The sequence below is a fragment of the Lemur catta genome, chromosome 11 (assembly GCF_020740605.2).
Source record: "Lemur catta isolate mLemCat1 chromosome 11, mLemCat1.pri, whole genome shotgun sequence".
Classification (NCBI taxonomy): Eukaryota; Metazoa; Chordata; class Mammalia; order Primates; family Lemuridae; genus Lemur; species Lemur catta.
Window position 1 is genome coordinate 14,149,487 of NC_059138.1, and position 23,492 is coordinate 14,172,978.

At 38.0% G+C, this 23,492-nt stretch overlaps 1 protein-coding gene across 4 annotated transcripts in view; it reads left to right on the plus strand.

The window, feature by feature from the left end:
* Window positions 1-23,492, plus strand: part of DGKI (diacylglycerol kinase iota) — a 397,632-nt gene that overhangs the window by 357,516 nt on the left and 16,624 nt on the right. For all 4 annotated transcript variants that reach the window (XM_045565327.1, XM_045565330.1, XM_045565329.1 and 1 more), the window contains one exon: window positions 20,795-20,832. In XM_045565327.1, coding sequence (XP_045421283.1) covers window positions 20,795-20,832 — 38 coding nt within the window. The remainder of the gene's footprint in view (window positions 1-20,794; window positions 20,833-23,492) is intronic.

Consider the following 23,492-nt stretch of genomic DNA (forward strand, 5'->3'; position numbering starts at 1 on the left):
TTTCAAATCTGGTAACCATTTTAGTTGACAAATATTGTGAAGCTTAACGTATTTTGCATGATTTCTGTCCCATCACCAGTAACTTTTTGTGACTTTGGGCTGGTCATGTAACTTCTCTGAACCAGATTTTCATCTCTAAAATGGGAGTTTATAGTAAATATTCCCGAAGTCTCTTCCAGATAAGACGTTGAGACCATGCCCTGATCACTCATTTGCAAAGAATATTCTAAGTCCGAAATGAAGCTAATTAGTAAGTGGTATGAGCTGTTACTCAGTTGAGGTGCATTATTTGCATTGTAAGCAATTTCAGCTATTTCAGTCAAAGGATAAAATGTCTAATTTTTTTCCATCACTGGCATTGGAGTTGTTCATTCATTCATTCAGTCATTCAAAAATGGTGATTAAGTGGCTACAGTGGGTCAATTATGCTATATAGTTTTGTTTTACAAATATGCTGTATGGTGCTTCAGTTTAGGGTCTTTTGTGTCTTACTTGGACCTTCAAAATTGTCTCCTAACTGGTATCCATAGCTCTAGATTTTCTTGCCCTAGTTCACGACATACGTAGCTAGCACTAAGCAGATTATTCTGTAGTAAAAATCTACATCCACTGCCTCTGGGATGAAATCTTTCCAACAGATCAATAACTGTGTCCAGCTTTCCAATATTGTATTTTAACATGGACTACTGCACTTTAAATGATGGAATCTTTGTCTTCTTCCACGGCCTATTGTTTCATTTGCCATCTTTTCCCTTCTCCTACCCATGACCTTTGTTTTAGCTATGTGACACTACATCTAATTTCTGGAACTTGCCATGTCTGTTGTGATTTTTTTATCCATATGCTTTTATCCGTACTGTTCTCTCTGGCAGGAGGCTACTCCTTTTGCCATTTATAGATGGTTTCTACTTACCTCACCTCATCCTCTATGAGAGCTTTCTGATCCCACTTATTGTTGTGCTAAAGATTTTTCTACGTTCTAGGGCTTAACACACAAATTTGACACTTTATTTACATGTTTTCCCTACTCAACCGTGAGTTCTTTGACATAATTTCTAACAAATAGCAAACATTCAAAAATGATTATTAAATAAATGAATTAAGGAAATGGGGAGGGAGTTTTAGGTTGGCCTTTTCTGCTGCCACATCATGAATTTTATCTCAATACTGGAATGAAGTTGCATCATTTTCTTTGAAGAATCATAGGGAAAGTTATGTTCAGGCTTATAAAGTCAGAATTAGGCAATCTACCACCTAATGGTAACCCCTTATTATATGCTATTTTGTTGATTGTTGTTGGTATGACTAGACTTTTGATTGCATATTTATAGGTCCTTGAGTTTCCATGTTCCAATGATAAACTAGAAATTTATTTGGTTTTTATTTGAACTAGGATTCCTCTTAATAAATTTTGGTTGCTTTTGCCTTCCTATCTGTAAGAACTTCTCCATTCAAGAAAAAAAGAACTTCTGGATTGCAATTTTGTGGTCCACTAGAACTTCTTTAGGGGTTATGAAATATCAGTGAACATAATTAAAGGAGCTTTGAAGTCCTGCACGGTGACCACTGGCAGGAAGACTTGCTCAGTATTAAAAGCATTTAAGAATTGATTATTTTAAGAACCATTATATATGGTAAATTCAAGAAACATTATCCAAATTGAAGGGTTTTACATGTCTGTGCTTCTTAGCTTACTTCTGCAACTTTCAAAAATAGTTCAAATATGTTAATGCAAAATTATATGCCAATTTATGTAATCTTGTCTAATTATTTACCATCTTGTAGACTGTATGTCCTTGGAAAAATATTCTTATATTTTTCTTTATTAGCAAGATTTTCTATCTAGCATTCAAAGTATATTTCCTTATGTTTGCATATTTTTAAGAGTTCATATGTACTATGGCTAGCATAAAACCTCTTGAATGTCATATCATCAATCTTACATAGCATTTATAGATGGTAATGACATTGCAGTATACTTGTAAGAGAGGTAAGAGGTGGAATTTTTTCTTTCTCAGATTCATTGGTAGAAAATTTGGGGCACATTAGACAAATGGATTGTGAAATTGGAATATAAAACCTTATGCCTCTTGATTTTCTATTTTGTTTGCTTTCCACTAATGAATCCTACTTTCTTCTATAATAACTGGTCACTTTGGCTATCTCCAAAACATAATTCATTCTTGGAAAAATCTAATTTTTCGAAGTCCAATAACTCTGGCATTTTTCATTCCTGCAGATACCCTTTGGCTTTGCCATTTGCCCTGTCTTGTTTCTGTTTTGTTTTCTTTATCTGTAAAATGGACTTAATCATATCTACTCTGCGTACCTCATGGGATTTTGTGAGTTCAAGTGGGAAATCATTTGTGGAATCACTTTCTAACTTGTTAAAAGCACCGCAAACATAATGTTAATATTTTCTAGCATCTGGCAGTGGAAGAGGAAGCACAGATTTATCAGTGGTGTTTGCTCATCGGGTACTGCCCTAGAAAAGTTAAAGATGGGAAGGGGGAATAAATGCTTCTTTCAACGTTATCATTAAATATTACATTTTCACTGGAACCTACTTTTTTATATCAAGGTGAGTAGTAATAAAATGTTTAATACACAAGTTAGCTTGTGATGCCAAAGCAAAGGCTGAGTTCATGATTAGATGTGTGGTTATATAGAATTGGCAACTCAAGGCTCAAATGACATGTAAATTGTTTCTATATTTATATAATTGCATATCAGGGTCATTAAGAACAAAGGCTAAAATGTATCAAGTGCTTATTATGCAGAGACACTGTACTTAAGTGCTTTAACTACATTATTTCCTTTCATCTTTAACAAATAACTTTCTATAGTAGATGTATCATCCCCAGTTGCACAACTGGAGAAGGAGGCTCCAAGTGCTTAAATAACTTGCTTAAGGTCACAAAGCTAGTAAATGGGAGAGTTGATTTTTCAAACCCAGTTCTAACACCCAAACAATTGCCCTTTTATCCATCATGTCTCTGTAAAACCAAAGAAATGCTTTTTAGCATTAAGGAGAATTGATAGAATTATGGAGGGAAAAAAAAATGTGCTTTTTCCCATCTAACAAGAGTTTATTTACTACTGTGTAAGTAATTTCTTTTTAATGACAAAACAAAACAGAACAAAAATAACAATTTCTCCCTCCTGCTGGGAATGATTTGTCCCTGTAGAAAAAGTAAATGCCAATGTCACATATTCTCATAATTAGTTAACTGAGTGAAACTGAAGCTTCAGGGAAACTTGCCATGCTAAACCCCAGTGGAAACATTACATTTTAATGTTACATCTGGAAGCTGGAGTCCTACTCCTTGTCAGAAGATAAGCTTGGCAGTGATTGATTGCCTTGTCCTCTGCGTTTCCTCCACATTTAGTGCCTATCACTTCATCATTTAAATTGCTCCTGGATCTGTCTCTTGTGCCTAGCCTGCTTCCCTGGTTCCAACGCTCACCCTTCGGTTCTGTCATCCTAGCCTGCCTACTTTATGGCCCCTCAGAGTGCTGCCCTTGCCGCTGCTGCCTGGGCCAGCGTACCAATGGAAGGTCATCTTCCAACTAATGTCTGTTCACTTATGAAATAAAATGCACTAATTGCATGTTTTGAAAGTGTCAACAATCTGCTTGATTCCCCCTGTAACATCTTGAAGCAGGCATCCCTCTCCTGTCCTTCCTCCTAGATCTGTTGGCAAAAATGGCTGTCCCATTCTAGGGTAGCTTTTTGTTTGTTTGTTTTAACAGTAACATAGGGGGCAAAGATGACAGCAGTGGCTATCCAGAAATAAAATTGTAACAACTGCAATCACTAGTGTAAAGTATTCAAAGATGAGTCCACTGTCAGGCTTGGAGGCGACTGTACTTTGCAGTAGTTTGTGCAGTGAGATGGGTGTGGTGTGGCCTGAAGCTCTTTGAGGCATCAGTAGTTATCCCTTGCTTATTCATGTTTCTCTCTAATATAAATACATATACATATTTATTTATATAATTTTACTAAAATAGGTGATATTTATAAAAATGCGTAAAATTTACCTGCTTAGTTTAAGTGATGACCAAAGGAACTACTGTACACCCAGCCACCAGAACAAGAAGGAAGACATTGTAGTAACCTGGGAGCTTCATGTTGTTTGCCTTTCTGTTTTTATTCCCTTCTTCTGTGTCAGAAATAGCTACTATTTGTTAATCATGTCCTTGTTTCTTTTTATCATTTTACTGACTATGTGCATATCTTACATATGAATGCATATGTAGATATATTTACATATATGTATTGTACATATATGTGTGTATAGTATTGCCCATTTTAAACTTGCAAATTGAATCGTGTTGTTTACTCTTCTGTGATTTGTTTCTTTTGTTCAAAATCATATTTTTGTGATTCATCCTCATTTATGAGTGTCATATTCTATTCATTTCATTAAAATGTCATGTTGTATAGTATTATATTGTATGAATATATAACGATTTATATATCTAATCTGCTGATGAATGTTTATGTAGACTACAGACTACAGAGTTGTTTTATTGGGATTTTTTTTCCTGCTATTGCAAAAAATATCACTATGGACATTCTTTTCGTAACTCCTCCTGGTGTCCATGTGCAAAAATTTCTCGAGAGCCTAAATCTAGGGATGGCTTAGTTAGGTGATAGATTATATACATATTTAAGTTATCAGGTAATGACAAACTATTTTCCAAAATGATCATTCTAATGTATACTCCCAACTTCATACATCCTAGTCCAAACTTAATATTAACCAATTAAAAAATGTCTGCTAGTCTTGTGGAAGTGTGAGATGGTATCTCACTGTGATTTTAATTTTGTATTCAATGATTACACATCAGATTGATCATCTTTTAATATATTTATAGGCCATTTGTGTTCTCTCTTCTGTGAAATGCCTCTTCATTTCTTTCCCCATTTTTCTCCACTGGGTTGTTTATCTTTTTCTTAATGATTCATAAAAATTTTTAATGTATTCTAGGTAAAATATTTTTTGTTGACTATATGCGTTGCAAATTTTCTCCATCTTGTGGCTTATCTTTTTCAAGGTCTTTTTGGCATCATCTGATGAACAGATATTCTTTATTTTAATATAATCAAATTATTAATTTTTTCTCTATGGTTTATGCCTTTGATAAGTTTTTTAAAGAAATTTTTATAGCATAATCGTAAAGATATTATCTCATATTGTCTTCTAAAATTTTTATAGTGGTGTCTTTCATATTTAACATCTTGAAATTGATTTGTGGTTTGGTGAGAAGTGAAGGTCCAATTTTATTTTGATTTTTTTTCATGTACATAACCAGCTGGCTCATCATTTATTTCCTTCATTGACTTGCGTAGCCTGTTGTCTCCCTATATACGTGGGTTTCCAGGTTCCTTTTTTGTTTTATTGATCCATATATCTATTCCTGTACCAGAACTACACTGTTTGAATTGCTATACCTTTGGTATAAATCTTGATATCTGGTAGAGGACATACACTGAAACTTGTTTTTCTTCAGGAGTGTTTTGATTGTAGTTAGGCTTTTGCTGTTTCATATAAATTTTGATATCAGTTTATCAAGTTTTGTGTTGAAATTTTCCATGGAAATTATATGAATCTCTACATCAGTATAAAGGAAATTGATCTTTTTATGATAATGAGTCCATTCCAAACCATCTCTCTTTACATTTAATTGGCCTTTTTAGATGGCTATCAATAGAGCTTTATAATTTTTTTGAATGAAGGGTTTAGTCATCTTTTGTTAAACATATTCCTAGGTACTTTATATTTTTTAGTGACATTTTATGTGTTGTATTTTTAAAATTATATTTTCTAAGGGATCTTTGCTGGCATTTCATTGAAATGCACATGAATTTTATTTACTTTAGTTTTTAACATTTACATTTCCTTATGAAAAATCCAGTACAAGTCATTTTGAAACAAAGAGTGGAATAAAGAGTTAAAATTAAATGAGAAATTAAATGCTTGCATAACATTTCATAAATGTCACACATCTTGCTCTCACACATGTCTTCTAATGAATGGATTACCGTTCTGGCCAGTTTATAGGTTTCAGGTGTGTCTTCTGGGGAGCTGTGTGGACTGACGATGTTGCTGCCTATTTTCACAGGAAGGTCCAGGGCTTGAGTGCGGCTGCCTTAGCACTCAACATCCGGGGCTGGGAGCTGCAGAGCTGCCCAAGCACCCATAACAGCATGGCCATCTGTGAATCATAGCTGGTCAGCAGATGAATTTTAAAAGCTTGTTTCTGTATTGAGAGTCCTGCTAAACTTTTAAATTCATAAATTTTGTCTGAAGGGTCTTTTTGTGGGAAGAGAATTCTCTATAGGCAATCTCATCTACAAATACTGAGAATTTTGTTTTGTCCTTTCCAGTCGTTATGGTTCGTATGTGTATTTACGGTCCTTTCTGCATTGGTTAGAACCGTCAGTGCAGTATTAGATAGAAGTCAAGATCACAGCATCATTGACTTGTTCCTAATTCCAAAGTGGATGCCGTCCACAAGGCACCATGAGGTGGGAAGTTTGCTGCCAGGTGATTATGATGTAGATGGTGGTACTTGTTTTATAGATATTCTTTTTAAGGACCTTTTCCTTCATTCTTCATTGAATTTGTTAAATTCAACAGATGATGAATTTTATTGAATAACTTTTCCTTCATCTTTTGAGATGATAATGTATTTTTTTCTGGTCTGCTAATATGGTACATTTCATTAACTGATTTTTAAATAGAAACCAATATCATATTCATGAGATGAACTCAAATTGGTTATTATATTTATCTCCTTTATACATTACCAGATTTGGTTTGCCAATATTTTGTGTAGATATTTACATCCATTTCATGAGTATTACTAGGTTTTGATTTTCCTTTCTGTTGTATAGTGCATGTATGATATTTCTAGCTTCATATACTAAATTGGGAAGGGTTTCCTCTTTTTCCAATCTCTGGGAGACTTTGTGCAACACTTGAGTCATCTATTTCTAAAATATCTTGCATGCACCACTATTATTCCCATTTTACAGATGAGCAAACTAAGACATGAACTTATTAAGTAACTTGTCCAAGGCCACATGCATAATAAAAGTTAGAACTAGGATGCAAACTCAGGTAATCTGGATCCAGATCCTTTTCCTAAGCATTTCTCTGTACTGTCGCTAAATAGCATTGCTGAAATTTGAGCCCATGTGATAGGAAACCATGATTCTGTTTGTTGAAAGGAAATTGCCTTGTAATTATCTGACATTTTATTAAGTAGGAATTGATCATTTAAGACTTTTTTTTCATAAAAGCGAGCAGTACCCTTGATACACAAGAACAATTCAAAGATAGATTCTTGATTCCATGTCACCTAGTCCCATACTTCGTAGCCAAGGAAACAGGGATCCAATTTCCTGTCAGTAGTACTCATATTTTTAAAGGCAGAGTCCTAGAAAGGTAGTTATTCCCTTAAGGAAATACCGTAGGTAGGAAGACAATTATTATGACAAGAAGAGTAAAGTGGATTAATAAAGTTATGGGTTTTTCCCTTTTCTATAAACACTTCATTAGTAAAACGTGACAAGCAAACTGGGCTGATGATACAGATGGAAACATCTGCAGATATTTAATTGCATTGCTAGGAAGAGCCTACAGCATCGGCCTTCACAGTGTGCCACGTTGCAATGACCTTGGGCTATCCACAGCAGAGTTGATAGTGTTCTTCTTTGCCCCACATCCAGTTTCTTACTATGGAAGCCCCCATTGGCTTTCTGATTAGATTCAAACTATTTAATGCTCACTTTCGAGGCTTTTCCTCATCCTAGTTTAGCTCATGTGGCTTTGGTGAATTATTTCTATGCCCTCACTTGCAGGCCCCTCTCTGGACCCCATGTCCTTTGCATCCATTCCACCATAGGGTTTCTATCACTCCTACCATCCCTCTGGCAGACCACCTTCATCGTCCTTCATTCAGGTCCCCCCTCAGTGCTCATTAATTCCCATGTCTTGGAACCACCTCCATAGATTCTAAGGACAAACAGTGATGAATTTTCCTGACAACTCAAATGCCCATGATTTCTCCTTCCTTATTCACTTACTGTTTTTTTTGAGTGTATTCCAATTTTTTTTTCCACACGGGTAGTGTTGTCCTTCTTATTTGACTATAAACTCAATGAATAGAGACATTGCCCTATTCTATGCTGTGCCCTGGCACAGAATTGATTCTCTCTATACAAGTCTTACTGTGAAATTTGCTGCAGTATGTGGTGTTGGCAAACAGAAACTTTCAGTACACATCTTTGAATCCCATTGCAGACTCATTAATACTGTTCCCTGCTGTAGAAGATAGGCCAATCCTGGTCTTTTTCCAAAGAGATTCAGTTACTAATGTGATGAAAAGATGGCCTTTTACAGTGGTCTCACTTGGTGTTCCCCAAAGACTGTGTGTTTTGAAAGGAAAGGAATAAAAATGACAGCATATTTTTTGTTGGTTAGTCTTCTTTCACAAATCCTAGGAAAATAGATAATCCACTGATGATTAAAAAACTCAACAAAACAAGAAAACAAAAAGCAAAACAAAACAAAAACCCCTGGGATTTCCAAACTCTGGCTCCATTACTTTATATATGACCTACCAGAAAAATATGGCATATAGAGACAACTAAAACTGCATCCCTCTGGGCTGACCAGGGAAATATTGGGAAAGGAAGACCTGGTATCCCTACCTCATAACCCCATAGCACTCTTTGATCATTTATACAGCCAGATAAGGGAGGCAGGGTAGTACCTTGCTAGAGAGACAGACTCTCTAGTAAGTTTTTCTCATCCTGGCTTTATTCCGTATTAGCTGCATGGTCTTGAGCAAACTGCTTAATAGCTCTAAGCCTCAATTTTTTCATCCTCTGAAAATGGGGATGATAATAATAATACCAATCTAGTAGGCTTAATGTGAGGATTAGATGAGATAATGTAGGCAAAGCATCTAGCTCTGTTCCCAGCACACAGTTTGCTTGCAAACATCAACAAAAGAAAGGGACAGAATGGGAGAGGAGAAGTGCAAGAGAGACCAAGAGCAAACATCAATGTCAAATGGCCAAAATGGGAATAGATCTCATATGTCTCATTTGCATGGGCTTTTAGATGATTAAAGCCTATTGTTTTCTAGGTTTCTTGGAACTAGAAATTTCCTTCAGGTTACAGCTCAATGGGCAAGGAATGACTTGTATCATTCTGAGCAATGGATGGTAGGGTCTGCAATGACAAAAGCCATGGTCTGGAGTTGGCAGAACCTTGCACCTGCCCTGGCTCTGGTCTTCCTTTGCTGGGTTATCTCAGGTAAATCACTTGCTCCAGGCCTTGGCTTCTCCACGGAGCAGGTGAGCTGGCTGCCCTTTACAGCCTCTTCTGCTCTGGACACCCATAAACCTCTGAGCCAAGGAAGAAAGAACATGGAGCAGTGCAACACATGAAGAAAACCCAAAAATGCTACCTTGAATTTTGAGAAAGTGTTTTGGAGACATCTATGCCCTGCTCTCTAAGGGGCACGTGTAAGGATATCTGCATGTGAGTGCCAGTCTATTATTTCTGCTTTTGGTAACAAACAGGGCTGCTACTGCCACACTTTGCCACACACCCACTTGGTGAATAAAAAGAAAATTCACTTTGCAAGTGTGTAGTTGCTGCAGGCGGCTTGCACACTCGTAGCTTTCTTTAACAAGGTAGCAAAATACATTATGGTTGAATTATGCAGCTTCCAGCTTTTCTGCTGACAAAGCGCCTCATTGCTTATTGCAAAGGGAATTTGTAAGCCACCAGAATCTAGATTTTCCTCATCTGGTAACATTTCCGTCTTCTCTGTCACCCTAGGAAGTGAGGGCAATTGTTTGAGCCATTACAAAAAAAAATTAGGGTGGTGTTTTACAAGACTGCAAAAAAGTCATTTAAACCATTTCCGTTTCTGTTAACTGTTTGCTTTGTTTCGCTGACCAGGAGCCTCTCTAGTCGTCCTATCTTCCTTCAGTAACCTGCAGGCTTCTTCTCATTCTCAGGAAGCATGAGCCCACCCAAAGCCATTCTTCTTCAGGCATCTGATTTCCGAGTAATCTTTTTGCTACGTATTTAAATTATATTTATCTTTGAGGAATAGAGTGGTATTTTTGGCCAAGGACATATTCTGAAAATGAAGTCTCTGAGTGATTTTCATTGACATTAGGGGGTTGGGGTCGGGGGAAACATCTTTGGCCTCACAGTGCTCTCTGAGTCCTGGAGGGGGTTCACTCAGCATCCCTTTTCACTCTATTCCTGAGTCATTTCTCCCCACCCCCATTTCAGACATCTCATTATCAAGTGACACTGCTTTTCCCTTCTTGCTCCATTCCTCTAGGCTTCCTGCTCATCTCCGCAGAAAACCCTCCTTCCACCCTTTCTGCCAATGCAAATCTTCCTTTTTTGAACAATTTCTTATACTTTCCCTAGGAAACCATTTTCTACATCACTCTCTATTTCTTTAGCAATCAGGGGCTACATTGGGTTGTGTAAGTTTACATGTGTTAACTTTCTAGACGCTCTTTTCTTTCTTAAGAATATATGAATTCCTGTGAAGAGTGAAAGTTTAGCCTTTATTTTATTTCTCTTCACAGCATCTGGACAATAAAATCTGCTCTTTAATAAATATCACTGAAGACGTACTGAGACACGGAAGCCTATCTATTTTGTATTTTATTTCTTGTGCACTCTTTAGAACTAGCTATTTAAATGATAATTCTTTGCTTGATGATGTCGCTTAATCAACTTATTATGATGTCGTAGTGAAAGTTAAGACTTATTTTTCACTTTTTTGAAATAAAGTGCTTAATTTTTCTCTTCTTCCAATTAACATCTATCATATGCTTAGATGGAGAAGATTCAAAATTTGTGCTTTATTGTAACTTAGGTACAAATATGAACTATCTATCTTTACACTAATAATGAAGATATGCTCTAGAAATTTTATCTTTTTTAAAAAAATTATACACTTTTGCTATATGTGCATGTTGCTGGCATATGTCCCTGAAAGTGACCTTTGCTATATTAACTCCTCCTTGGCTTTACTTTTGTTCCAGTGAGGGGCACTTTGGCTAACTCTGTTCTTCTTCTAAGTTAAACACCATGGTCAGTTTGCTGCGAGGCACTGATAAGGAACTTAATGTGCATCCTGATGACCAGATGACCCGTAAGCCTATAATCTTTTTGAGCTGTAGAACACACTCATCTGTACTTGGCTCCTGGCCTTAAGCATCATTTTCCATGCAGTCTTGATGTTTGGTCCAAACCAATAACCATCCATCACTCTCAGGCCATAGCAGACTTGCTTACAGCTATCACTGAGTGAAATATGAGTACACTTTTCAACCTGAGTTCCTTTCAGAGGTCCTGAAGGACATTGCTAAAATATATCCAGTGGATTCAAGGAGACCAGTCGCAGGAAGAATGTTGGCCTTCTGTTGAAGGAAGAAGCAGAGCCAAAGCCCTGACACTATCTTGAATGTTCTCTGTGAAAGTCGTCAGGAGCTGCAGGTCACCAGCACCCCCTCTTCTACTTGGCACTTTCTTCTCATCTGTGGAGCTAACAAGGGCCCTGTTTATTATCCTTCCATTTCTCTTACCCTCTCAGGATTATAACTTTATCATCAAAATGTCAAGAAGGCAAAAATAAACAAAGGTAGTCCATCTCAATTAAATTCTCTCAACATTCTAGGGAAGAAGGACCTTCAGAGAATACTGGAATTTATTTTTTTACTCTCTTACATTGCTAAATCATTTTGCAGCATCCTAAGCATTTTAATGTGTATTACTTCATTCAAATGTTGAGAAGAGGAAAGAGCATTACTGTGTACTATAATTATTTTCATTTCATGAATTTAGTAAGGTATAATCAGATTAAAATCCCTTACAAATATGAAAAAATCTCCGTTTGTTTGTGCAAGCTTAATATTTACTGAACAAAAATAGTTAATAGGATTTTGTAATATTGGTGCTAGAATTTTTATTTTTCTAGTTTTAAAGGAATAGCTGGATATTACTTTAGATGGTGGTACTATATAAAAATGTGTTGACTCATTGTATACATAGATAATGGTATTAATTTATCACTAGAAAAAACTATTGAGTTGTAGAGACTGGCAAGAAAATATTTTCAAGAACCTCTGCTGGCCCCCCTTGTGACCGTTGGCACATATGCTTCACAGCTGGCTGAAAGTAACACTGTGGCTGTGGAAGGGTGTGAACCCCATTGGGCCTTTAACCTATGAACTTGTTTTTGCTAACCCAGTGCTCAAAGCAGATCAGTTAACCCATGAAGTTTGCTTTAACACTGATCTAAGTCTTACTACCAATGTTATAGGAAGTAACATGCATCATTCCTTAATATAGGGCTCTGATTTGACCCATAATACAGACACTTCTGGTCTAGTGAGATACTTGCAATGGTGTTTTGTTGCAACTGATAAATGGCACTGGATTCCTGAAAAGACTTGAAGATATTTGCAACACCAAAATTGAGTGCCAGATATAGCAGGGCTGTGAGTAACGTGGGCTTTCTTTCGTTCCCTAAAACATCTTCCTCAACCCAAAGTATAGTGAAACGATAGCCTGGTTGAATCACCAGACTATAAGTATCAACCAAGTATTTATTAAGTACTTTATGTATTTCTTGTACTTTAATTTAAATCATTTTCAATTAAAGATGTAGTATGAGCAAGACAAAGGAAAAAAGGTTTAAAAACATGGTCCCCTGTTTATGGTTTAATTGCAGAGATATAACTTAGGCATGTGAAACAACAAACAATCTCACAACAACAGAGACATAAATGGGATGCTTTGGAGAGACATCTGGTCCCTGCACTGTTTATAGCCAATTCCAGTGGTGAATAAAAGAAGTGGAACCGACTGCTTCTGAAGGGAGCATATTCTGGTCCTCTGGCTGCAAGGTAGAGGTTTTCTGCCAGGAGAGAACACTAGATGGGGGCTGTTTGTTTTTTCTACAAACAGAAAACCTCTTCCATGCTAATGGGAGCTTCAAAAGGATTGCTGCATGCAGCAGATGGAAAGAACCTATATACATTCATGCATTTAATTAGCAGGAACTAATTGAATTTGGGGATTAACTTTGTCATTAGAGAGAAACAAACCTATTTATGTCTCCCATCTATGGTTACACATTCTAAGATGGATTTGGCACAGGCAGTGTTTGAATGTAAAACCACTGTAGTGTTTAATGGCCTGTTGATGTCACTGATGGAATAATCCCAGAGGTGATGAGACGTAAGGTGTGTAAGATGCATGCTGGGTACCTTTCATCCCATATTTCAGCAAGGAGGAGAAGCCGAAAGGCAGGATGTAGCAATTTGGGTCTGGAGTTCAGTGAGTTTGGCTGAAGGAGGAAGAAAGGGGAAGAGATCTGTAGAGTCTCTTCTCTCACGCCTGATTTTTAAAGAGAGATTAGGGATAGAACTCACCTAAGATAGAATTTCTAATTCAGTCTATCAGGCACTGGTTGTCTGCCTGGTATTCACCTGCCTTTCTTCTTCCTGCTCCAAAAAGACGTTCATTCATATAAGCAGTTCTCAGTCTTTTTTATTTTTCTACTTACATACTCATGACACAAAACAACTGACATTATATGCATAATACATTCCCGTAAGTGACACAGGCAACCAAGGCTCTTGGTCATGGCCATTTCCCAACTCTAACTGAAAGTCAAAACCAACCCTCTGACTCAAAGCACTTCACAATTCAAGTGTACAATGTGACAGTCTGTACTTTCTAAAAATAGCCACATTACCTCCCATCCTACACTTCCATCTTGCAATGTAACTTTGACACTCTTTCCATTGAGATGTGGGGGTGTAGGGTCTGTGTTCTCTCTTCTTGAATGTGGGCAAATGTGGGACTTCAGCAGGAATGGTAGATACTTGTGATTTTTCAGGCAAGGTGAGATGACCTCCACTGGGCTCTCTTGGGATGGTTGCTTTTAGAACACAGCCACCATTTTATGAGGAAGCCCAAGCAGCCCATGGGAAGTCCACATGAGAGGAACCAAGGCTCCCAGCTGAAGCCAGCACCTGGTTACCAGCCATGTATGTGATCGTTTTGAAAGTGGATCTTTCAGCTCTCAGTGGAGCAGTCCCACCTGATACTAAGTCTAGCACAGAGTGTCTCTGCAGAACCCTGACCCAAATGCAGATTTTTGAGCAACATAAATAATTATGCTTTAAACAATGTGTTTTGGTTTGCTCTGTAGTAATAGAGAATTAATGCAAATTTGCACATCATTATAAGAATAATCTTGAATCTGTTTTAATACGTTATTTAAAAAAACCCTCAGTATTTTAATTTTTATTACAACAAATACGTTGTCACATATCTTATTTCTAGTTGTCAAAAACTCCTCTAGGCCTAGATTAAAATGCAGAGGTCCTTAGAAATATGTAATTTCTCCTTTTTCTCTCCTCATCTTAGACTTTTTTCACTATGGCTATGTGAAGTAATATTAATTATAGTCATTTTCTGGAGCTTCTTCCCATTTATGCCTAATTCGCACAATTCACAGTAGTTATCCGTACCATTAAATGTGTGTTAGATTACCTTTGCAGTGTTTGATCATTATACTAAATTCCATTTTTGTGAGCTAAGCCTTCACAGCTGGTTGCTCATGTACCACGGCTGCCTGCTCACAAAGTAGAAATTGGACAGAATGTTTCTGATAAGGTAAACACAGGAAAAGCTGTGCAGAAATATGTATCTCAGAGAAGTGAACTCTTGGTCAGCTTATGGTACGAGCTATCTGGTGGCCATGCAGGAAAGAACTCAGAATAAACGAAAAGGATGAAGACTCTAGTCATTCTCAGATCAAGATGACTGTTAGTGTAACATTTGCCATGGGTTTGCTCATTTTTCAGTGTTTCCATTCATACAAAAAGAATTGGGGTTTAAAACCATAAATTGAATTTACTTCATTTTATATGTCATGCATTCATGAAACTCTTAGGGGGAGGTATTTGTTTTTATTTTTGGCTAACCTGCTTCAAAATAAACAAAGGAGACACTGGGAAAACTGCATAGTATGGTGGGGGGTGGGGGAGTAAATATAGCCGGAGTCCTCCCTCTCTCAGTTGCTAACTACATGGCCCTGGAATGGTCAATCCAGCTCTCAAACCCCACTTTACTCATCTATGAAATGAGTGGTTAGACTAAGGCCGAATGCACTCTAGAATGAAGAATATGACTGAAGAGATATTAATAGTTAAAGGTCGGTATTCTTGCTTTACACATGAAAACATTTAGGAGTAAAAAGTAGGCACAACATGGCAAAACCAGGTATGTTTATAACTCTCAAAGAACCAACTAATTTTACCCCTAGGTCCCCACAAGCCATTCACTCAGCAGTTTTTGGTTTTACTTTTTAATTTTTTCTTATATATCTTATATAGATTATATATCTTATAATCTTATATAGATTTAGATGACTGCTACTGTGAGTAGGTGACAGTTTGGTAGAATATTACTTTTTAAAAACTTTTATTTTTTAATTATTAATTATTGTGGGGATAGAATATTACTTTAAAAGCTGAAAAATACCTGAACATGAAAGATTAAACTTTTAAAACTAGACATCAGTGTTCAAGGTTGTGATTCTATCTTATGTATAATAATGTAGTTATTTCTGTTAATTTTTTGAGAATCACAAACCATATATATGGTTTTACAAAGTTCTGAAAACTTTTTTATTCCTAAATATTTTCATCTGTAAATCAAGAATCACAACCTTGAACTATCCTTCAGAAGTAGTCTTAGGCCAAATTCTACCTTAGAATTTGGTAGAATTCTAATTCAAATTCTAGAATGGCTCTATTTCTGTACTTTTCAATACTCCCCGGTATTCTACACAGATGACCACAGATGATCAGGTTCTCTGTGCCTTGAACTTATTTGCAAGGCAGAGCCTCAAAAGAACTGTTTCTAATCTTCATTTTTCTAAAAGAGAAAACTGAAGCTTGATAAACTAACTCACCCTAGGACGTAGCTAATTAATGGCACTCACAGGACTTAAACCTGGGCAGTCTGAATCTAAACTTGGTTATAATATATCTCTTCCTAATTGTTAAGCCAGATCTCATTTTGGACTTCTTGCTAAAATGTAAGCTCTGTGAGAGGATGAAGTTTGTTTTGTGCACTTCTATATCCTCACCACCTGGAACAGGGCTTGGTTTGGTGGGAGCTAGTGGGGCTCTTAGTCTGTTCCTGCTGCTATAACAGAATATCTTAGACTGGATCATGTATAAATAATAGAAATTTGTTTCTCATGATTCTGGAGGCTGAGAAGCCCAAGATCAAGGTGCTAGCAAATTTGGTGTCCAGTAAGGGCTTGCTTTCTGCTTCCAAGATGGCACCTTCCTGCCGCATCCTCACATAGTGGAAAAGCAAAAAGAGATGGAACACTGTGTTTGCACATGGAGGAAGAGATGGAAAGGCAGGCATCTCACTAAAGGCTCTTTGATATAGGGGCATCAATCCCTTTCATGACAGCTCTGCTTAATCACTTCCCAAAAGACCCTACCTCTTAACACCACCACAGTGAGGATTAAGTTTCAACATGAATTTTGAAGAGATACAAACATTCAACTCACAGCAGCTGGCTTCTCCCTTTCCTGATTCCATGTGATAGAAGCATCTTTTCCTTCCATGTTTGGATGTCTGAGCACAACCAGCCTCTCAGGAATCCAGGCCTAAGAAGGAGAGGCTGTGAGAAGGAAGATGGCAATTCCCTCCTGGCAGTCCTGACTTCTCAGTCCCAGATTTCTATCTTGGGATGTGTGCTTGACAGCAGATTATTTGAAAACGTAGTACTGAAGGAAAATAAACCATTTCATGTGGACTAATGTCTCAACCTCTAACCTCTAAAAATGATAGATTTCTCAGTTCTCTACTCCTTTACATTCCTGTCTTACTACATAAGTTTCTGTGATTTAATTTTCCAGGAAACTTATTATTCATCTACTCCATAACCTTTATGTACCATTGCCAATTTGACTGCCTTTTCTTCTTTGAATTTTGGAGCATTGTTTACTTAGTGTGAAGGAGTTTTGGAAAAGGCAAGAAAGCGAGCTCAGAGCTCAAATAATTATAAAGAATAATATTGTAATCGTAACAACTTGTTATTTGTTTTTAAGCTTGATCTTTCAGAAGGTTATTATCTGGAGCTGAATGCTAATGGATTCGGGCTGTCTTTATGCAGAGGAAATCTTAAACAACAATGTTCATAGGGAAAGACATTAATCAGGAGAGAGAAATGGGCCTTGTTCCTAATAATGTTTGCATAATAGCTACCCTTGGGTGGAATGCTTGACTTAAAAATAAATATTCATGCTCTCCACATCCAGTACAATTGTAAATTATTTGTGGTTATGATTCTGTTATATGATCCTCTACCTATTCATGGAGACTTCAAACTGGGAGGCTGCTGGAGACCAACAAACATAAATTACAATGCTTGTGAATGATATGGGGTAGAAGTTGAAAGAGGCTTAATGTTGGCTATTTGGAGAAAAGCAGCAAGGAGCAAGACATAACTCTGTTTCCAGAAGGGGAGAAGCAGAATCACACTGGAGTGCTTAAGGACATTGATATGCTCCCCTGGTTTACTTGTAACTCTTAAATAGCTTCTCATCACCAGGAGGATAAAATTTAAGTGCCTTATCGTGGCATAAGAGGTGCTCACTGGAGTGGTTCCTGTGAAACTCAGCGGCATGTTACCTGCCACTACTCTCCACCTCAGGTGGGACAATACAGAGCTCTTTGCAGGTTCCCTCAGACAGCATGACTTTTAATTTCCATGTCTTTATCCATAGCCTTCTTTCATCTTGCAAGGATTTTCCAGACCTTCTTTGCTAATTAATTCCACTTATCATAGAGGAGTTGGCTTAAACTTTACCTGCTCCAAGAAGCCATCTTTGAACTCTACACCTAGCCAATAAGTTTTAACCCAGCCTTTCCTGTATTTGTTATTTATTTAGTAGTCCTTAAATAGACTTTGTCTTGGAGAACTCTTTCATCATCTTAGCTTATTGCTTGCATGCACCAAATTTTATTACAGAAGTGCTTTAAGTTAATGAATTCATTTTTGTCTCTCTTCTTTCTCTATTTCTCTTTCTCTCCATCTCCCCCTCCCTCCTACTCCCTTCCTCCCTCCCTCTTTTTTTTAATTTTTAAATTCTGAGAAATGTTTCACTATGGTTTTGAAAACACAGGCTATGCTTCTGTTTTGAACTTCTGTGTGAGTTACAAGGCTTTGCATTAACTGCTCCCTAACCTTATTCCTTTTTCGTATAGTCTATTTCAAACAAAAGAACATGCTGCTGTAGCATAAAGTCTAAACTGATTTGTACTCTCAGATCTGTGACTTCTGGTACAGTTGTCCCTTGGTATCCCCCGGGGACTATTTCTAGGACCCTCTGCAGATAACAAAATCCAAGGATGCTCAAGTCCATGATATAAAATGGCATAGTCTTGGCATAGTCTTGGCATACGACCTCCCATATACGTCTGAATATTTTCCATCTGAGTTTGGTTGAGTCTGTGGATACCGAACCCAAGGATGTAGAGGCCTGACTGTACTTACTCCAGCCTCTCCTTCCCTTCCTCTGATGTGGGATTCATGTGTTGGATTAAACCCCATCCCGTTGGCTCCCTTATCTGTGCCCTCCTCTGATGGGTGCATATTTACAGAGATATATCTGTTCCACTTCACATGCCAATTTTACCCTATCGGTAGGCTCATGAAATGTCCATATGTCTTTTTCATGTTCTTATGTGCAGTCACAAAGGTTCTGAAAACTGTGCCTTCTATTTATACAGCATACCTATTTATAAAGCACTTTTTAAAATTTTATCCTCACCACAGAGAGGTGAGCAGCGCAGGTGTTAGTTAACGTCATTTGAAAATGAAAGAATTTGTTCAAAAAGATGGGATAACTTTTTAAATTTATGTGTCCAGTAAATGACAGAGTTTAGAATTAGACTTCAGCCCATAGTTTTTTCACTACACTGCAAACCTGCCAGTGGTATTCTCCGTCGACAGGCCCTACGGGGCCGGGGAGAGTTGTGTGCATGGTGAGCTCACAAGGACACTGGCCAGAAGCCGGAGCTGGACACGCGGCCTGCATGGCGGTGCTGACTGGCCTCTGTGGCTCTGTGCCAGAGTCACTTCACTCCAAACCCCACTGTCCTCATTTATAAAATGAGGAGTGAGACGCCATGTTTGAGTAGGTTCTTTTGAAACATAACATTTTATTAATTCCCTTTCTGTTATTTTTATCTGTCCCCTTTCTCACTTTTTTTCTGTCTTTGCCCTCTTCTCAGTCAGTTCAGCAGCTAATTGGTGTGCATCTACAACGTGCAAAGCACGGTGAGGATCCCGGGGGGGGATGAAAAGAATGTCTCGCTAACAGCTTGTTATGGCGAGAAACTTTCCTCCCTCTCTTTCCTGTTCTCCATTTTTCTCCATTCTTCTTCTTCCTGCCTCCTTCTTCCTCCCGTGCTCAAGTAGCCCTCATCATTTCCATAGGTTTCCACTCAACCCTGGGTCAGTGAGCATCTAACCTGCTTAAATGGTCTTGTGCATCTGCTCACCCAGGACTCATAAATGCTCAATATTATAGAAGCTTTGAGGGTTTTGCTCAGTGGCAGCAATGGCCTCCGTGTGCTTTGATGCATTTTACTGCACTTTTGGCTAACTCTATACAAAAGACTATTCAAATAAGAATGCAATGTCACTTTGCAAAATCATTTAAATTATTTTTCTTCTAAAACTTTGTGACTTTAAAGCCTTAAAATAATCTATTTTTTTGTTAGTAGTTCAAAATCAAGGTATTTTTCCAAAAGGACTGTTTCCAACCTGATGCAAATAGTTCCCTTTAGGAACCATAATCGTCATTGGACACTCATATATTCTTTTTCTCTTTCATCAGAGATATTTTCTCATTCTTCTGCACCCCACATGACACGCATGAACCATTAGACACTTCTATTTTTCCCCCTAAGGCTACATATCAGTTTACCTTTTACCTTTAGCTTTCTTTCCATAAGAGTCACCAATGAATTAGATGCCAATTACATGATTATTTTCTCTAAAATACAATGAAAAATATATTTGTTCCCCCTTTGCTGTCTCTGTAGTCCTCTTCATACTCATAGCAGTAGATATTTGTTTATCATTACAGAACACACAAACAAAAAGACTGGTGATTTATTAAACCCCAAGAGGGGAAAGTAGAAGGAACGAGAAAGAAGAAAGCAAGTGCAATCATGATTAGGCACCCACTCTGCCTCAGTGGCTGGGTTAGGAACATTCAGAGGACTTCATGGATCCTTTTAACCACTCTACAGGCTTAAACTTTCTCTTTTACAAATGTGGAAACTGAGGCTCAGAGGAGTTAAATGACTCACCCAGTGTCCCACAGCTTTTAAGCATCTGAGCTAAGACTTGAGCCCAATCTGTGTGACTTCAAATTTCATGTTATCTTTGCTGTGCCGGGCCTGGAGGGGGCACACACAGGCTCCAGAAGGACGTATGGGATGGGTACCTGGGTAGAGAAGGGCTGGAGAGGGGTCCTTAGTGTGCTTGACCAAGATTTTCTCCTTCCCTGGTTTCTGCCCCAAATGTAGACTAGTTCTCCAAAATATGGATCCAACTTTTTGTAACATTTTAATGAGAGGGGTCTTCTACTAATGGGACATCTCTCTTTTGTCTTTCACAGCAATTTTGCAGGCAGTAATAACTGGTGATCTTATGAAGGTAAGATATCCTTCTACCTAAACTTTGGTGATTCTTTAAGAACCTTAAATCAGCATCATTCCCTCCCCAAATTTTCATGTTCCTGTATATAATTTATCACCCCCCTGCCTGCACTGGCAGAGTAGAGGAGGAAGGATGCTCTTTTGAGAACTGAGCAGAGAGGGTGACGGAAGGCTTAATTGTAGCTCTGCATTTCGTAACAGCAAAGGGAGTGTGCAAGAGAACCACAGTATTTGCCCACGTTAGTTAAAAGGGACTGCATATCCCAGGAGGCAGTGCTCATAGTACCCTAGTTCCTGCTCTCTAAAAGCTGACATCTGAAGAATTTAAAGATTTCTTTTCAGATTTTCAGATAGTGTTGAAATGAATGCATCCATAAGAATTACCTGGACAACGACACCCAGAAATGCATTCTTCAGGCCAGAGCTTATGTATTCCGTCATTATAGTTTTATACTTTGGGGAACACAGTTAACCAGAAGGAGTTACTCTGTCTGATCCACTTAGAACAGTTTCATTTGTGCTTATATTTTCTGGTGAATTTAGTTCAGAAGGAAGTGGTCACCACCACCCCAAGAATGAAAGTAAATTCTGAAGTCAGACTGTCTGAATTCAGATCTTGGTTCTGCTGTTCACTATGTGTGTGATTTTGTACAGTTATTTAATTCTCTCTGTGCCTCAGTTTCTTCATCTGTAAATTGGGATAATAATATTACTTCTTTCTTTGGTTTTTTTCATGAAGAGTGAATATAATACTACATGTGAAGCTCTCAAGACTGTTCCTATTACGTAGAAGAGCCTCTAAAATGTTAGCTATTTTATTAATACTATCATAGTGTTAATCTATATTTTTTAACAGCTAAACATACATATTAAATATTAAACTGGATGCATGTCTGTCTGTGTTTGGGTGGAGGACAGACTAGAGAAGAGAAGCTCCCAGGAGCCACCCTGTGGGAAGGCCAGCACGAGTAGCTCCCGTACTCCTGGGCTGCATAAGACGCCTGTGGACTAACTTAATGTTCATGTCTCTAAAACTAGCACAGAAAGGGAGGACTGGTGCTGACTGGCTCTCATTGGGTCTATGCTGCTATCCTTTGTGGATCTGCCCACAAAGAAAGGGAGTGTTACTGAGAGCCAGCGCAATTGAGCAGAGCACGATTCTTTTAAATTTTCGTGGAAGTTGTTACCTCCTTCTTCCTGTCCTCTTGCATCACAGTTTAGGGGCGGGAGTTGCACATGTTCCTTACCTCCTTTCAGCTGCTTCTTTAGATCTGTGTCCTGAGAGGTCTGTGGCTCCTTTTCCATCCCCTGCTTTATGCTTCCCCGGTGCCCTTCTGAGAACCTGTGGTGTTTCTCTCCATGACTGTGTGATCCTTTACACATCTGTCCATCCCCTGTGGCCTGGGAGGGCTTTGAGGCTGGTGACTGAATCGTGCTCACCTTTGTCTCCCTGCATCTGGCACATGACAGTTCCATGGACACATTCTAATGAAAGCATGAACTTTGAGTCTGCCCTCTTTTTTAATTTTATTTTTTTAATTGACAAATAATAATTGTACATATTCATGGGGTACATCATGGTGTGATACATATAATGTATAGTGATCAGATTATGGTAATTAGCATATCCATCGCAAACATTTATCATTCTTGGGAATATTGGGAACATTCAACATCCTCCTTCTAGCATTTGAAACTATATATTATCTTTAACTAGAGTCGTCCTACAGTGGTATATAACACTATAATTTATTCCTTGAGTTTACCCTCTTTCATCCTATGGGATGCTGGATTGTGTATAATGTGTGCCATCTAACTTCTTGAGATAGAGTGTTCTTTCTACTTATTATCTGCTAGGTTATTGGATTCTTATTTGTCCAAAACTACCTTTTGGAAGTGTCACAGAGGCTCCTTTTGTCCTGAGTTGGAGAAGAGGGACTCATTTATACTTTACATAATGTTCAATATTTCATGAACTTAGACTGTATCCTCATTTAGCCACCATATTCTTAGGCTGCAAAATCCTGGGGGTTTTTTCTCCCAGTCTTCTCTCATACAGAAATTCTACATTCTTTGAATCATCTTGGTTCTCATTCTTCAGATCATCTCTGTCCTTGTTAGGTATGTGTTGGGTGATTACCAGACCGCTTGCAGGCTGGGCTGCAGATCTTCATCTGGGCTCCCAGATGAAGAAGGGAGCTGTATGTGTGTGTGTGTGTGCATGCGTGTATTTGCTGTGTGCACTGATCTTACACAGGGAAAGGAGAAGCAGCTTTTATATTTGGTAGGTAAGTTCATTAGAGACTGGAGAAAAACTAAAGGACATAGGCAAGGATCTCAGCTACCAGACACCAAGCTATTCCTGCTTATAGCCATAATTACTCTTTCACTCACCCCAACACAGGGAAGCTTTTGTTCTCCACTCCAGCCCTCACCCCCTTGGGACAGAGGATAGCGCTCAGAAAAGAGAAAAAGTAATTCAGCATGATTTAGTTTCCTTAGGCAGTTCAATACCCACACACCCTCTCTGGAGTTAGAAGAGACATTGGCCATCTCTGAGTGATAATACAGTCCAGGAATGTTACTTCATTTCTTTGACTTTTCTCTGTGTCCTCTGAGGTTGGAAACATTTGTGGTTTGCTACATTACTCTTATTTT